The sequence below is a fragment of the Palaemon carinicauda genome, chromosome 7 (assembly GCF_036898095.1).
Source record: "Palaemon carinicauda isolate YSFRI2023 chromosome 7, ASM3689809v2, whole genome shotgun sequence".
NCBI lineage: Eukaryota > Metazoa > Arthropoda > Malacostraca > Decapoda > Palaemonidae > Palaemon > Palaemon carinicauda.
The window spans coordinates 116,531,260-116,550,365 of record NC_090731.1 but is presented as its reverse complement, the minus strand read 5'-3'; the positions used below and the strand labels follow the sequence as shown (position 1 = coordinate 116,550,365).

The window sequence follows — 19,106 nt, the reverse complement described above, 5'->3', positions numbered from 1 at the left end:
GTAACCATGTTGGCTCATCAAAGCATTGATCTCAATGGCCCTGACATTTGCTCTTCTCGACCTCTCAGTCTTTTACTGAGCCTTGTATACAGCCGTCATAGATTATGTCAATTCTTGATGGGCTTTTTGTAAATATTGTAGACCACATTCCACAATATTTCACAAAAGCTCACTGAAGGATGTCATATTCTTGGTCCAGTATGTCTGATGTATGACATCACATCTACCTCATGTGTTGTGGCACACTGGATATGATGGGTGACATGGTCTATGGCAGATAGCAATTTCTCAAGCTGAATTTTCAGTGAGCTTTTGACTGGTTTTGTCATAAACCAATATTTATTTACTAGAGAATTTGTTGACATATGGTCCTACCTGAAAACTTACCTAATTTCTCTTGTGTCACATCCTCTAACCCTAGCTATGTCTGGTGTCTATTGAGTAAAGTTAACTGTCTTCTGCGCTGTTTTTCTTTGTGGAGCTTTATTCACACTATGGTGATTCTGTTAAAGAATTGAAGGTATGTCATGTGAATAGTATCACTCAGTCTCTAGGACTTGGTGACAAAGTATTTAGCTATGAATGCTTCTTACTTCTCTGTACTAAGATCTTTCAAACAAAGCAGCTTTAGCTTTACCTCATCAGACATTATCTATTGTGTGAGAACATTGTATAGCTTTTGTTCTGTCTTCTCTTTTATTTTAAATAGAGTTTCCTTGTAGTTTACATATGTTACAATGTCAGTTATTTTTTTCTCATCTCAATCAGTTTCAGGCTTTTTTAATTCATGGCTTACAATCAGCTCCAAATTAAAAGGCCTAGCAGCACTGAGATCTCTCCGCATGTTGCTTACTGCCTTTATCTCATGGCATATCATCTCCCACTGTGTTACAAAGTGATTCTTTCTGAAACTGTGCCTGCAATACAAAAACTACTCGTCTGTGACCTATTGATGATTTGATCCAGGCAAATGTTAGCACCTACAGCATTGGACGGACACTGTGTTCTCTTCATGACAAACTTCCAAGCCAGAAAAGTCTAGAGAACATCTTTATCAATTTCTAAAAGCTCCACATGCCCTCCATATACTGTGAACCCCATCACAAGTATTTTTCACTACTAAATATTGTGAAAGGGAGAATGGTTTGAAGTGTGTGTAGACGCAGATTCAGTTTCCCTCATGATCTACTTTGCCGAGATCTTTTAACAGGTATATTATTTGTCTTTTCTTCTCATTTCTGAGCTCCTCAAAGTCTGCTTGTAGTTTATTAGAGGCCATTAGGAAGACCCCCAGATACTCCTTGTTACATTTTGGGTTTTTTTACCACATTGGTTTTCAGTTTCTGAGTAGGTGATGGTTCTTGATAGCTTTCTCTTCCGTATATTATGAAGAACTCCTCAACTCATGACTTAACATTACTGCATAGTTGGATCCATTTAAAAGTGCTTCTGTACATTCACTCAGAATGTCATACCCAGTCCAGAAGTTGTCCGCGCCTCCTCCACGCAAGTACCCGGTACTTTCTAATGCACCCAAACAGTTTTGATCATGTGGAATGGTCCTATGAACAAGACCAGATTTGAGAATTCCATAGACCACTGCAGCATTATTTCTTTTGCAATGTGCTATACACCTAATCACAAATAACTGCCATCCTTCTTTGATTAAGTTGACCCAACATATTCAGTGACAATGGAATTGAAAGCAGTCCATGAAGTAACTGCCTGATTGTCCAAGTTTGGCTTGACTGTACTGAACTGACAACTGGATAAATACTTCAGAAAAACCATTCTAGAATTGCATGGCTTTCCAATTGAAAGATATAAGTAGTTTACCACAATAGTGATGACTAAGCAAGATTCTAACTTCCCGGTTAGTAAATGTTCAATCTAAGTCACTGCTAAGCAGGTTAGCAAGATTTTTGAGATTACAAATATTATATCCATCACCTTTGACTAAATGGACATCTACAGAAGAAATAAATTTATGGAAAAACCTTTAACTTCAGTGAAGGGTCTTGTTGAAGACTGATAGATACTATGTTCCTCTCAACCTTATGCATGTATAATCCGATGCACTTTTTTCTGACACAACAAATCTGCCCCAGGCCACAAATTAGATGTCTTGTAAATCACATTTTCATGCGTGCACTTTCTCTTGATAATAGACAGTGGCTTTCAGAAGGATTTCTTCTGTATAACATTCTAAAATGCAAAACCTTTGACACATCTTTGTATTGCATCTAACCACAAACAACATATACTGTTGAGTAAATGTCAAAGGTGTTATAGAACTCTCTGGGTTTAGTCTTTTCTCTGGTATACCTCTTTTTGTTATCATCATTAGTTAATCTACTGTTATTGTTAGCTTAAGTACATGATGATAATTTTTGCTCTGTAATTCCGTATAGTCTTTTCTTTAGAGTATACCTCATGTAACAGTCATTGTTCATGTGAAGTGTTTCCATGCAGAAGTCTTTTATGAATATCATCATCTCTTATTATTACTACCGGAAAGATGTGCTGTCATCCATTTTCAGTACTGGTTACCTTACAGTGTGCATCTTGCTGACATACATATTTCTCAAATTTTGTTTCAGACCATCTTCTGCTCTTCAGTAGAATACTGTTCATCTTGTCAGTCATTCACTTGAAATGGATAGCACTTTATTGATAACTAGCATACATATAATGTGTAAAATCCTAAGAAAAATTAACATCATTTATTGTGTAAAGGGTGTATATAAAACGAAGATTTTCCTAGTTGCTACCATGATCCATTATGTTTACTCAAACGTTTTTTACTCCAAATTTGGTCCCTTACATCAAACATTTGACCCCCTAAGCCACTGGACTAAGTCTAGGTCTCCTTTTCACCACTTTCCATGATTTTCTGCACCTTTCTATAGGTCTTTATACTGTTAGTGTTAAATCTACTACTCTACTGATCAACTGTTCCACATTCGTACTCATCTTAAGTATAAATTGTCAAAATAATTTCAAAATGTTTAGTTTTCATCATCTATGCATCTCTCTGTCATCCATTCTACAGCTTCTTTCTTACCGTTTACCCAACTTCTGTTTTCCATTTCAATGTCTGTCCATCATAACTGAAAGGCTCTTACATTTCCAAAGATTTGTTCATCTAGTACATTATTTTCCTACAATTTTCTCTTTCCCCTTTTTGCTTTTGAAAACAGGACACAAAAACACTCATACTCTGTAAATATTTGGTAAGCTTAGCACCTCTTGTGAAACCAGCTGTTATACTCCAACCACAATACATAATTCATCTCCAGACCTTTCATATAACTAAATCTAGTGTAATAAAGCATTGTCATTCTGACAAATTCTTAGGTCGTGGTTCCTTAATGTAGCAAAGTGATAAACTCTAGAAATGCAGTGCTTAATAATTTGTGCATATACATGTTTAATACAATTGCTGTTAAGATAAAAATGTTAAAAACTGGACAGTACATGGACTTTGTGAGCGAGTGCGCTGCATGATCATGAACTGCATTTATATGTTCATATATTTATTGAAATACCATGAACTGTGTATGTAAGGTGCAGAAGTAAGTTTATCATACGCTGCATTCTTTACCAACTTTACTTATTCTAAATTCTCTTTGATGCATTTTAACATATTTATAACCTGCCAACCATTAATATTTGATAATGTCTGCAAAATTCTTTTAAGATTCTTTAAAAACTCAGTACTTTAAATTCATGCCTAAAGACTAAAAAAAGAAACCTCTACCATTAACAAGATACTAATCCTTATACTAGCCATACTATTGATACCAAACAGCATAAAAGCAATGGAGGATTTAAAGCATAGGAAGAAAAGCACAAAACATGGTGTGATAACACTGACTATACATACCTTGTGAACAGTTTATTACACCAAACTAGTCTATATGGCAACATAAAGGGCCCAAAAGCACTATTATATATAAAAATTGGTTCAAGTTATATATTGGCTATGATAAAGAGGCTATTATCTAGTCAATGTTAGCAGCGTATCACGAAAGATTACAGCTAGTACAACACAATAAAGCTTTTGTAGTATTGCTTTCTAGTACCTTTTTTTTTTTTTGGCAAGACAAGGAACATATAATAATGCTTTTTTAAAAAACAAGAGAAGTGCTTCCACCTTAACCTTAGTTCAACTCTTCCCTTGAAAAATACTGGTAAAAGAAGATACCTTGTGTTTGGTGGGACTTTCTTGCCCTTTCGTTTCTTCCTGGAGACAAAATGGAAATATGAACTCAGATATTTAGCTACATCCAGCAATTGGTTTTGGAAATACTAATCCAGCATGCAGAACTTGGAGACAAAAAAAAATATAAATACAAAGAATTACATTGAAACTATATTTCATCATTATTCTAAAATTCTTTCTAGTACTGTAATATATTGCCGAGGAATTTGCAAAGTAAAGACAATGAGCAATACCATTATTAGTCACATAACCAGCAATAGTTCACATTGTAGAACTATATATGATGTATCAAGAAAATAAACTTGGGCATTTGTTTCCTTCAATAATATTTTTTTTCTAATTGAACCTTCCTCTACAGATTCAACGTTGGTAATATAACCATTATAACGTTTGTACCTTTTTTTTCTTGTTATGTGTGCAGCAAATTTTTTATTTAGAGCAGGAACACATCTGATTAGGGATAATTCTTATCCTTATCAAACAAGAATTCTTAAATCGTGAGTATAGGTAACTTCTTCCAGACCAGTGCACTATGATATTCTACCTACCCAAAGGGATTGTACAATACTGCCAAATCAACAATTACAAAACAAGGTGAATTAAGCCTTTTAAGGATGGGATTTATGCAATGTGTTTTTGTTTAGGGACAGAAAATCTTTAACTACTGCACAGCATTTCTGGGGGATGCAGGTTTCTCCAGTTATATTATTGTGAAGCTTCGATTATGATGAGGTAAATATATGATTGATAAAGTGGATCTTTTTAATTAAGAAATTCTTTATTCAATAAATTGTATTTTAATACTTACTTGTGTATCATTTAGCTATTACTTCAAAGCGAGACCTTTCTCGACATCACAAATACCACAAAGTTTTAAGGCAATTCGTATTTTTTCCTAACTATACAAACCTAAGTCATTTATATGGTTATGCTCTATTGCTATTTTACTACGACCAAAATTAAGGAGATCCTGTGGGTCTGGCAACATTGTATGGTTACCCTATATTCCCACTTTCGCTTGGTAGGCGTGTAAGAGCCGGCAGCTCAATCCCACTTCAGTCTTGGTTATTACTTGAATGGATGAGGGGGACAATATAAATAAATGACTCGGATTTGTATAGCTATGAAACATGCAAATGTAATTTGTTCTTACCCGAATACAAAGCCTCCCTTAGGCGGGGAGAAATCCCATGTGCAAGATTAGAACATCTGTCAGACTTTTGACCCATCATAACATAATGAGCATCATGACCGGATCATATAAGAGACAAGGTCATGATGTCAGCCTTAAAAAGGGTGGTAAATGTTGGAGCCAGAACCTGACAAATTTGAGGTTCGTGTCAGAACAATTTCTCAATTTGAAATATATCTCATATATGTAATATCATGATGGTTAACATACCTCTATAAATTGTCATCAGTGTAGGTACTTCCAAAGGAAGAGAGGCTCCAAAAGAGAGGAAGGAAAGCCCTTTCATTCTACACTCATACCACACTTATTTTGAAAATAACTGATGACGTGATATGTTAATTGTACTGTCAGGGTGTAGGTTTTAAATTATCTGTTGAGCTGCTACCATCGGACCTAAGGAGAACGTGTCCAAAGATCTGCAGATATAATCTTTTGATTAATGGGCTGTAAAGGCATTATGTCACTTCCAGACCCCAGCCTTAAGCTACTGTGCCACTGAGTGGTTCTTGCGGAACGCTAAGGTTTAGCAATACCACCCATGTCATAAGCCTTGAGAGGGGGACTTGTCGACGCTTCCCCCGAAGAATTGCATGTTATCGTAATAGTCTCCCATAACCAGAAAGAGATGGTGTTCTTAGTTACTCCCTTATTGTTTTGACCTGTGCTTCACAAACAAGTTAGGGACGAGAAGACGAAAGGGTGAAGTTTACTTTAGGTAAAGACAGACTGCTCTTACAGGACAAAGTAACAGACTGTTGGATCATCAGTTATCTCCTTGATTGCTGAAATTGTGGAAGAGTTAAATCAGTTATCAGTCACCGATGTATTTTGGATTATAATTGTGAATTCTTCCACAAAAGAAAAAGACAGACCTTTCCAGCCCCTGGAGTAACAGTAGATGAAACAGACCATACAATTTTGTCATTTGCTTTGATGATGGTAGAGCTGAAAGGGACATGTTCTGCAAAGAGGTTCAAAAGGTCCTAACTTTAGGAACCTTAAAACCTTAAGTCCACTCCAGGACGGGGGTTTGAGTTCCTGAGGTGAGCAAGACTTTCAATGCTTCTGATTAAAGCCGTAAGTTCCGAAGAGGAGGAAAGGTCCATTCCTTTCAGTCTGGACACTTGGCTTAAAGCTGAGTGGTAGCCTCTTACTGTTGTAACAGAGAAATTCCTCCTTCCGTAGGTAAATTAAAAAGTCTGCGATCCGTGGTATAATGTTGAGAAGGAGCTGACAATTGAGATGCAGCAACTCTTCTAAGAGATGAAGTTTGGCTGGCCCTCACACATTTCTCCACTACCACCACTACTTTTGCTGATGGGAGAAGCATTCGATGGTTTGTAATATTAGAGATTCTTTAAGTTAAAGAAGTCTCTGAGTCATATTCCTTGAGAACTTCACACTTACTGCCTTTCTCCTTTTTAATATGCAGTTTTCTCCACAAGATGTCTGGTGGCAAATGAACTATAATGCACTTGGCCCCAATCTGACAAGATCTTCATATTGCTGGTTTGTATCAGGAAGCAAGAGATTTTCTGAAACTGCAATGTATGAGACTGCCTCCAACCAATAGTCTAGCCGGGTGCAAGCCTAAAAAGCAGACATTGCTGATGCAGCTAAATTTTGCAACTCTGTGGCAGAAAAGGAGGAAGGAAGACTGTTCAAGTTCCACCTGAGCATGCCTGGTATCAAATTCGCAATGTTCCGGTCAATTGGAAGTGTGCCCTAGTATGAATAAAAAATATCCTCTGTCTTGATAAAGCCAGAGATGGAAGTTTTGTCGAATGACTGGAACACAGAGTTCTCTACACTCAAGATTTTTTTAATAATCAGCTTCAAAGCATCTTTCACTTGGTCCCATAATGGGACATCGAAATCATGGCAAGCATTTTGTGGTTCTTGTAAGAAACAGTCTATCAAGCAATGCCTTCTTGCTATTTGGGCACAAGGAGGCTTGACTAAACTTTAGATGCAACGTATGACATAATCTTTAGAAACCTTACGTTTTGTTTGATCTACCCTCATCCCTTGGGTGGGAAGCATTGTAATAACTTTAATTTTAATCATTTGATTAGACATCTTGTACATTTAAAGTTAACACTGGTCATCTGCTTATCTTAAGGCTTCCGTGAAGTATTGCCTGTGATTTAGTTTTTCCCAATATTCACATTCATATATAACTTTCACTTGATTGATTTTAATCAACGCTAACAGTGTTTTGTTAACTTTAAACGAACTTTTATGTGAAGAATGATTTCACTTATTCATCCAGAAGATTTATCTTGCACGTACTAACAGGTAGTTTGTATTACATTTGCCAGAAATAGCCTCACTCTCCTTTCTTCTTCACTTTATTCCCAGGGTGGGAAGAAATTTCTTTACTCTTCTTCTTCCCTTATGTATTTTGGTCTCACTCCCAATACGCTGGGTTTGAATATAAATTTAGTATTGCTGATTCATGAGCATCTTATTGTATCTCTCAGTAACTGTTCAATTCTGATTAATTTAGGATGTTTAGTATGCTAGAACAGGTAGGATTACTTTGTATGTATGTATGTTCCCCAGGAGTTGCAAGAATTATTCTCTGTATTTTGTACGAAATCCTGCCTCCACCTCACGCATTACTATAATATAATGCCCTGCCCAAAGGTCCCGATTTGGCACCTCAACAAACTATCACTCACCTGGCGGAAGATGACCCAGGTGAGGCCATGCGTCGTGCGACCTGAGAGTCTGCCCATTCACAAGCTAGACAGCACCACGACCAGACAGGTCAACCTGGCTCACCTCAAGACAAAGGTTCAACACCAACATAGGACAGACAAGGTCCGGGTTCGTGACGGCGAGAGAGGGGACGGACGAGCCCAAGGTCTATAGAATTTATAGACCTTGGACAAGCATGTAGCCTGTGCCGGTGTTCTTAATTAGCCAAGAGATGAACACACAAGGGGTAAGCAAGTCAAAGAAAGGTGCAAATAATCCATTCAATGGCCATTTTGTTGACAAGGGCTTTCCAAGTACTTAAGGGAATTAGCAGCCTAGAAAAGAGCCATATTTGGTCGCAGCCATTTTCTGTTTTCACCATTTTTACACTATAAAAGGTCTGGTCCATTGCTAGACAAAAGATTCTGTCATTTAGAAGCTTCCTTACAGGCTAAAATGCAATTTTGTCCTCGTATATATACCCAGAATTTCCTTATCTCGGCCATAGCGACGACTGAAATCAAAACTTCATGAGAAAACTTGTCAATACTTATGTTTATATTCATATTTTATTGTTTTCCGTACAATACGTTGGGCAACAATAACAATGTGTGAGAGTACGTGTTCCGATTAGTAAACAACCGTTGTGTTTAGTGCACTATATGTTGTAGCCCTTGAGCACAATATTGGCTATATTGATAGCTCATTGATACCATTCCTTAGGGACTGCAGGATATGGGTATAAAACTATCCATAACAAAGAAAAACAGAGAAAGATGATGTCTGGGTATAAGGCCAAAAAATGAAAAGGAATTGGGAAACGATGGTAACGACTACAAATCAGGTGCCTTCTAAAGCAACTGAACCTGGCAACACTGAGTAGTTGGAAACTATGAAACAACCCTTCCCCAAAAGTTTTTATCATTAATCTTAGCGTATCATAAGAGGGGATAATATATCTTTAGAAAGATGGGGGACCAGGAGCCTTTTAACGACCACCTGGGGTATTTCAAAGAATATAAGTAGAAAAAATCTTTAAATGATTTTTTCTCAAAACATTTTTCTTTCATTTCAAATTCAATCTACTTCGTTAATTTGAAAGATATTCTAAAGATTAAAAAATCTTTGTAATACCTGATTGAGGTGTATTTCAAGCAATAACTTTTGAATTTCATCCTTGCTTTTGTTTCTATTTTAATTCATGTATAACTGTAAAATTTTGATATAAAAAAATCACAAATTTAAAGAATATAAAAAATAAATTTCAGTGCTTTGTAAAGTTATTGTTTGAATTCTATATATCTGGCAATCGCTACTAAATAGTGATATATTTATTTTTTTTTTCAAAACATGAGAGAAGAGAGATTTTGAAAAACAGAATAAAACAAAAACAAAAAATCATTAAAAAAAACTATCAGCTCGATTTTATTAAAATTTGGGGAAAAAGTTTGTTATCAACACAATTAAACTGTGTGAATCCAAAAACTGTAGCTAAAAAACAATTTTCGAGCCCGCCGATAACCTGAAGTGAGGAGTGCAGGTAAAGCAAGTGGCCACTTAAAATTTCCCCATTTTTAGTTCGTTAGATTTTCATTTTACGTTATTCAGGTATTGCTTGCCTTTACATAACTGGGGCTGGATTTGTGTTGGAATTATTGTATAAATTTTTGTATACATTTTTTGCCTTTAGAGACTAGTCCAGTCTTGGGTCACAGGATCACATGTCTGACCTCCTTTTTAATCATTTGATACTATAACACACCTCAAGTCATGTATATTTTTACTACCCTTTTGGTTTTTGCTAAATAGCTGTATTTCTTTTATATCATTTAATCGTGTTGTGACCATTTTGCTGCTCGGGATAAGATGTCCAATTCCACACAGTAATTTTTGTATAATAAAATACTTATATAAGGTTATCCACGCTCATATTTATACTCCCTTTACTTATTGATCGTGTCTGTAATATGAATATTCAATCTCGGGATAGCATACCTGAGACATTGAAATGAGTAAGTTTACCTAAATAACTTAAGAGTATTAGTGTGTTAGCACTAATGATTTCAGAGCTTCATAGGTAAAGATCCTTATTTTTAGCTTTCCTTTAATATATCCCTGCTTCTATTCATTGCCAGTCTCCATTCACAACGTAAAATTCCTGCCCAGCATATCACTGGGGTCCCTGGGATGGTTCCGAAACAGAGCCTTGGAGTGTAGAGGGCTTTTATAATGACAAAGCTAAAGTACGTCATCAAATTACCTTTATTCACATGTGGAGTTTTTAGGCCTCTGGACAGGGAACACTTTTCTATTTAGAGTAAAGTTTTGTGAACTGCATCACCAAAGTTATTACCTGGGTGTTTGTGCTCTTAAGTGTCAGTGCTCCTATCTTCTCCTGTTGATCTTTGGTGGATGTATTTGTCCTGTCTAAGACGCATCTGTTTGTGTAATTAATTTGAAAAAAAAAAAAAAACAAATTTTCTACTAGATCAGTCTGCAATGGCTCCTATAAATTCTTGACATGGCCCTAAGGTTGGGAACCCATGCACTACATGTACCCAATGACCATGCATGAATAAGAAAGTACACGCATAATATATTCATGTCTGCATATTTTCTGGCCAAGTTTTATGATTAATGCATATTTCGTTACTGTCTGACATTTTTTACATCGTTCAGTATAGCTACAACATGAGAATTGTGCATATATAAAAGAACAGAGAAATTTTATTAATATAACTTTGAGAAACACAACACTTTTTCTCAGATCACTGTCGCAAGAAACTACATTCTTTATTTTCAGCCTTGATGAAAGAAAATGTTTCGGATAAAATTTGCGGGAGATTAGGTTAAGTATTATCTCAAATTATGGAAGAAAAACTGATTATTCATGTACGCTGATAAGATAAGGGTCACGTAAGCGACCGGATGCCCTTATGTTAATATAAGAAAAGGATGTTTTAGCCGTAAAATAAATTGTTTTCATTAAAAATAATTGAAATATCCTAACCGTAAGTGCAATAAGCTGAATTTCCAAAATTCAAAGCATAGGTCGAGTCCCGCCCCAAGGAGAAATCTGCATCATGGATGAGAAATCTCTTTTTTTCTCCTACATTTGAAATAAAAAGCTTGGCACTCTCGCTGCTGGGGATCTCTTGGGATTTAAATATTCTGGAGAAATCATTGGTTCCTGTGATAAATTTTACTCTGGTTAGTTAATTTATGAGTCATATTCAATCTGAGCATTCTCTGTCTTACTGTATGGGGAAAAGAATGCATAGGTCGTTTGTGCATCTTCAGACGCAGAGAAATATTCGTACTCACGCTGTGCCTATACGACCAATCTTTTTGGTCTTTTTGCAATTTTTTTCCTTGTGAGAAGTCTGGAAGTGTTGATGTTTTTCAGGAGAAACAACAATAATGTCCTTTCTATTGCATAATTTACCATTTGAGTACTAAAATGCTACTGATAAGTTCGATTTACTATGGGCACTTGGTAGTAATTACCTCCTCAAATCTTAAATGAGGAGGAGACGCCTGTTGTCCATTTGCTAAAAGGTACAATGACTATGTGGCCATGTATTAGATGGTAGTTGACCTAAATTAACAGAAGATATCTGCATCATCGATGAGAGCTCTATTCTACAACGGTAATAAAAAGCTGTTCCCCCAAGCTTGTCATTGGGGATGGTTATCTCTTGGGATTTACAAATTCTAGAGAAATCATCAGTTCCTGCGATAAACCTTGCTCTGGTTAGTGAATTCTGAGGCCAGGGGATTATAATCACACTCTGTCTTCTCTATCTCACTGAGAATAATTGGAGATAACTCCTTTACAAATTTCTGCTGTATCAAATGGCTAGCATCCTTTATTATTGGTGTCTGGAAATTCCAGTAACGAAGTCGGACAAGGAAAATTCAAGGCTCGTTAGACAAGTTCTGCCTCTTGCCCTCTTTGGAGGAAGAAGTAGAGGGGGAACCATCCCTTTAACTCTCTTCTTCTTACGAGATACTGAATTTCTCCCGTTGAGAAGACGATCATTTCCTACAAAACGCACAAGGGCAAAATATGAAGCTTTGGTTTCTTGTTAAAGTAATAATTTACTTCAACTTTATTATTTGATAAAAAATGTGCACTATTTATTTAACAAACAAAAAAAAAAAAAACCTTTGAATATATTATCACACAAGAACATGAAATATACTCAGCTCTACTTATCACTTTTCCCTAGTCTTAATAAAAATTACAGCAGTCGAAATCGTGTTCTGATAAAAGTAATGTCAACATTGATATAAGATTCTGTAGCTTTAACAGCGAACTGGCTGTAAGAGAAATGTCATTTCGGTTTGACTGTGGTTTTAAACTTGTATATGGAAAATTAATATTGGGTAAAGTTGAAAGTGTGTGTTAAAATATATCATTTTAGAAATGCCTTTTCTTTTATTTTTTTTTTGGTTTTGTTTTTGTTTAACAAGAAAGTAAGTTATCAGAATATCAGAAATTTTATATAACATCTTAATTTCATTATCTCTCAACCTGATTATCTAAATGAAAATTATCTAAGCTTATGATAAAATAAGAACAATTAAATTCCTACAACTTATTTTTGGGGGAGAGATTATTCGAAGCTTTTCATAACGCTGGCCACACATGATTTTAATTCACATAACATCAAAACATTACCTGCTGAATTCATGGAACCGCAATTTCCAGTAGTTGGGCCATTCTGGTGATACAAATATCAACTAAGAAGAAGAAAAATTCATCCACAGTATCATGGAGCTCCTGAAACAACTCGACCTTAATCTAAATTTTGATGAAATCAATTCAGGTGTCCATTCCCCAACTCCAACAGGGGGAGATGGAAATTAACTGCATTTATATTAAGTGAAGTGATCATGTCCATATATGATTTATCTGCTAAACCCCTGGCATTCCAAGTAAAGAATCCACTACTGCTAAATAAGAGTAGAGACTTGGAATTAATTGGCAATAGGAGAAGACCTAAGAGACGAGAAGAAATAGGCTGAAGTATATAAGAACTTGGGTATACACATCAGAATGACTGACTAGTGTGTTGCTCTACAACCCAAGAAATCCTACCAATACCTGAGAAAAACACTAGGATAGGACAAGTCATCTACGAATGCTTATACCCAATACTTATTCAGTCAAGAGAGATCAATGTGTTCTCTTCTTTCAAAAGGTACAAAAATCCATCTGGTATAGTTCCATCCAAATATTTGGGATGGTGGATGTAAAATCCTCATCACTTCACTATTTTAGAAAACCAATAAAATCAAACTTATGAGAATCAGGACTTAAAAAAAAATCGTAGAAGGACTAAATTACAGATTCACAAGGTTATATCAAACTAAGAACTCATCATGCACAGGCACAGATGATTTTAAAGGGTTTTACAAGCTAGCCACTATCTGCGAAAAAATATTAGATCTTTCCCATCTCATAACGTCAATTCCTGAGTTAACTTTTGGCTTTACTTCAGAAAAAAATTAATCGAGATCAATGCATGTCTTCATACTACTTTCTACTGCTTGGCCTATCTCTGACAAAGGAGATACAACCTAAGATCCCAAGGCTACCTGGTCTGAGTCACTAGCATGAAATTCCCTTCCTCTACACTTTGCTTTTCTGTCCTTTTTATTAAATTGAAGTTTTGAAAAGTCATTCTACCAAAAGTGGAGATCATTCATTACACCTACTCAGTATGATGCCTTGTGTGACCCTGAAACCTAACATAAGGAATGGTCTACACTTGCGGACAAAAAGCATATTTCTCCTGCAATTGACAAGATATCTAACTCTATTAACATTAGGAGACATGCCCAAGAATTTCCAAACAGAGATGACAAACTAACCAGAATAAAATGAAAGACCATGAAATTATGAGATAAGGCAAACAATATAAATAAGTTTTTATAATGCTAGACTTCAAGATTTTGATCCTTGGCTGTGAGCAGTGCATTGCACCTGCACTCAACATGGTTCACCCTATGGAGATCCAGTGACGTGGTAAATGGTGCAGCCGATGTTTTATTTTTTAGCTTTAAGGTTGAGAGATCTCTCGATTCAAACTAACAGCAATATCAAATCCAAGTAAGGTTTACTGAAATAAAGGACGCTTGAAATCTTTAGAGCTCCAACATATTGTTCTTACCAAATGGATATTTATAAGTTTCTTGAATCTGATGCTAATTGTCACAGTCATTGTGCCCTGTAGCTGAAAATAGAGATTTGTGGTTGAGGAGCATTTGATAGTGCCATAAATTCTGTACTATGGTCTTCCACTGTCTTGGGGTAGAGTTCTCTTGCTTGAGGGTACACTCGGGCGCACTATTCTATTTTATTTCTCTTCCTTTTTTTTAGGATTTTATAGTTTACATATGAAAGAATTTTTTGGTGCTGTTACTGTTCTTAAAATATTTTATTGTAATTGTTAATTATTTCTCTTGTAGTTTATTTATTTCCTTATTTCCTTCCCGCACTGGGCTATATTCCTTGTTGGAGCCCTTGGGCTTACAGCATCCTGCTTTTCCAACAAGGGTTGTAGCTTAGCAAGTAATAATAATAATAATAATAATAATAATAATAATAATAATAATAATAACAATAATAATAATAATAATAATAATAATAATAATCACGCAGATTCTACCATAAATGCTGTCTAGATTGCCCCATGTCTTTTGTCTTCAATGCATTCAACTATATTAAGGAAAAAAATCTAATTTTCTTTAAGAGTTATAGCGGTTCCTATAGAAAATGGTTTGGTAACTTTCCTTCAATCACCTCATTCTTATCTAAAACCACAAGAAAGAAAACGGAATGAACCAATATTAATCATGTAACATTTTTGTATATTAACAATGTCTAAGATTCAAGAAGATACCTTTATTCAATGTTTAAACAATTTGAAATATGTTTCTTATAATCTTTTAAACCATGAACCCTCCAATATTTGACAGTTTGAGATTCTGTGCTTTTCTAACACTGCAAAGTGTTATAAATTTATGCTAAAAACGTTAAACAGAAATGGGTCCCAAGGTAGAATTTAACTGGGAGAAGTATGCAATGCAAATGATCAAATCTTTCTCAGTCCCAAATTCTTTGTTCCTTACAAAAATTATGCAGGCACAGTATTATCTGTGCACTTGTCTAATTTTGCACCATCCCATGTGTGGTTTTCAGGTTAGATAAACTGTGTAGGGCTGCCTCACTCATACACTACACTAGTATAAAATATATGGAAATTCATACAATGGCCAAATCCAGCCCTTAATGGGAGTAAGAGTTAAAAAAAAAAAAAATAGGAGGGAGGTTTTACTCGTTAGACATCCGCATGAGTAGGTCATGAATTCACTTGCTGTCATACTGCACATGTTATTAACTTTTTCGTCCCATGAAGCATTCAAATTTGTTTTACACTGTCTTACCCTTAATCTTTTCTACTTCTTTTGTGGCACCATTTTGTTTTTTATCTACTCCCAAGCCTAATTATGCTAGTTTTATAACTAAAATCCTAGGTTTTATGTGATCTTGTTCTTTTGCCCTCATCTTTGACTATTTCAAGCTGTCTTCAATCCAGTATAGGTTTTTGTAATTAACAAATAATAAGTACTCCTAATCTTAAACTACCTTCATACGATTTCATTTCAATTATTTATTTATTCTTTTATTGTTTTAAATTAATAAAAATCACTACCTTACATTGATGCTATTTTTTTTCTTACCCTCACACTAGACATATACGTATGAAACAGAAATCAAAACTCTGTATCGAATTTGAGTAGTGAATTATAGGGGCATAATTCCCTTAGTGTATTCTTAATAGTATCACTTCATGCTACACAGAAATTGTCTTAATACAGCAATGGATTGATATATATTTCACTTATTAGAATAAAATTCCAGTATAATAAATAGTATGGCATATGCATACGAAAAGAAGTGTTTCAGGTTCCCCATAGTATTTTGTAATATTAGTTATCCCACTTTTGCTGAGTTTCATATATGCCCTAACAAAGATGTCAATGCTTTTAGCTGTTCCCACTACAACAATTTTCATATCTTTTTGAAATATTCAAAAGAAAATACTTGTTTTAATCAAAGCTTGTGGAAGGACCTCAGCTTCCTAATAATGTACTTATGATGCCTAAAGTTCTTTGATTGAAACTGCAAAACTACCACCAATCCAAACCTACCATCTGCACTAGTCTGGAGTTATTCATTTAATTCCATGGCATTTAAATTGTCACAAAATTTCAACCTACTCAACTGATATTCAAATGCACTATTTACAAAGATTCTCAATAGAATTATTATTCTATGGCTTTCAAAGTTACCTTTACTCAATTTTTAAGCCAATCAACTTCATAAAACTATTTTAAATAGACACTTCATACTGATAACTACATTAATAGAAATTTTGATCAGTTGTTTGATGGTTAACAAACATCAATAGGGCATCACACAGCACACAATACTTACTTACTACGTATTGACTCCTAACCTCATAGTCAAGTATTGACTAAGATGCACTCTTCTACTGAAATCAAGCAAAATCTATTCTAACCCTTTGAATGCTAAGTTATCTTAATATACTTACATCGACAACTACAAAATTTGATAACTTATACAGAAATGAAAATTACTATAGATAAAAATATCTTGTTTAATTATATTTATAATTATTTGCTTCAATGCAAAAAAAAAAAAAAAAAAAATATTTCATCTTTCATTATATTTTTCTAAGTACCAGTACTTTTATCTGGCTGAATAATAGTTGCAGTCAAAGGGTTTTAAGCTGGTAGTCTATAGTAACCCCAAACATTTCTACCATATTTGTCAGGTCTTACCTGGAAACCTTGGGTTCTGCCGCATATTGATGAAGATCAGTTACAACTGCGGTGGCTACAAGAGGCTTGCTGCCAAAGGCTCTATGGTCAAATACTCTCAGTGTTAACGGCGGCAAATACAGTTCTTCTTTTGGCAATTCCTAAAGAAATCAACACACACAAATGCTTTAGAAATATAATTATACTTCTCCATATTATATATATATATATATATATATATATATATATATATATATATATATATATATATATATATATATATATTTATATATATATATATATATATATATATATAAATATATATATATATATATATATATATATATATATATATTTATATATATATATATATATATATATATAATATATATATATATATATATTTATATATATATATATATATATATATATATATATATATATATATATATATATATATATATATATATATAAGATTTTCTCATAATGCATATATAAATCAGCTTTTCTTATCTGTTAACATATCATAAAAATTACTTTCACAACTTACAACATCAAAGACGAGGTGAGGCTTGTCAAAATTGGGGTTAACACGAAGATTGGCCATCACAGGTGATAAAACTGTTTCGCCACCACATTCAAATTCAATGGATGGCCTAGTTATCGACTGCAGCTCAAAAGTCGCCATATTTCTCACACCCCAACATAGTACCTTAATATAAGAGTAATTTTCATTTAACAGATATAATAACTTATGTCAACCAAAATTTGCAGAAAAAGAATATGACGAATACTCATGCAATTGAATACCAGCTAGACCAAAATTTTGCAGAATAGGTGAATACTGAACACTCACTTGAGTAAGTACAATTTCCTTTGTTTTCTTATCCAGCACTGTAAAAACAAAACAAAAAAAACAAAAATCCTGAACTTCTAATGTTCCTACCTCAATCCTTGTTTTCTGTAATAAGGGCCTGACACCAAACGGCACCATATAGAAATCCCCACGAACAGGTGGCAAGATTGGAAGTTCACCAACATCTTTCAAAAGCAACTCAAATGAAGCCAGAATTTCGCCTGAAAATAAAAAAGAATTACTACACATGAAAGGTACTTTCATAGGATATTCAAAAAGATTCTTGTAGGAAGTAACATGCTCCCACATGAGTAAATTTTGAATTAGTTTCGTGGGACATTAGCCAGTACAGGCTGAAGGCTGCCTTAAACATGGAGTCGTCTAGGGTCACCAGGTATCTGAGTGCACTCTAGTTAATGTTCTCTTTGATCGCTTCAACAACGGCAGTGAATATCCTGTAATATTTGTGGTTAATTAATCACTAAAGACAGCAATAACTGTTATGTTAGTTGTATATTCTTGTTCTCTTAGTGGCCCCTCCCCATCCTTTAGACACCAAACATGATGGCTTTCCATCAACTTCGGAAATTCATTGTTCTTAATTAATTGTTAATTACTAACCAATCACAGTGAGAATTGTTCTGTCTACTGCATCGTTGTGTTCTCCTGGCTCTCCCCTTTACTTTGATACCAAACACGACTAATTTCTGTCAACTTTGAAAATCCATTGTTTTCTTTAACTAATGTTAATTACTAATAAATAAAGATCAATCATTCAATCAAATGCACCATGGTAATCTCCTGTCGCTCCCGTTTAACTCAAGACCAAGCACGGAGATTTTCTGTGAACTTCAAGATTTGATTTTTTAAAATCAATTGCTAATCAACAAAACAAAAAATAAAAAATAACGCTCAGAGCGTCGATCCTGGTATCATTCTAGTATACACATACCAAGTTTCAGATTGATCGTTCCAGTATTAAGAAGTGAGTTTAGTGTTATGTAAAAATTAGCATCTCAAAATTGATTAATTACTTAATAAACTAATAATTAATGATTAAATAATGACTAATGGTCTTTAATAATCAATTAATTATACAAAACACCTTTCTGTTCAATTATCAATGGAGTCTGCAAATCAAATTTCACGCTGATCCAACGCTTATTAACAGATTGTTTTTCCCTCTCATTAATTACTAAATAGTGAGATAGAATTTTTGAAAAAAAAAAAAAAACGCTGAGAGATTCGATAGATACTGACCCATAAAATGTACC

At 34.5% G+C, this 19,106-nt stretch overlaps 1 protein-coding gene across 1 annotated transcript in view; it reads right to left on the bottom strand.

Annotated features, from left to right (window-relative positions):
* LOC137643991 (myoferlin-like) overlaps positions 1–19,106 on the bottom strand; it is a 319,600-nt gene that overhangs the window by 69,548 nt on the left and 230,946 nt on the right. Inside the window, 4 exon segments of the mRNA XM_068376837.1 lie at positions 4,208–4,246; positions 16,998–17,137; positions 17,527–17,688; positions 17,923–18,053. Coding sequence (XP_068232938.1) covers positions 4,208–4,246; positions 16,998–17,137; positions 17,527–17,688; positions 17,923–18,053 — 472 coding nt within the window.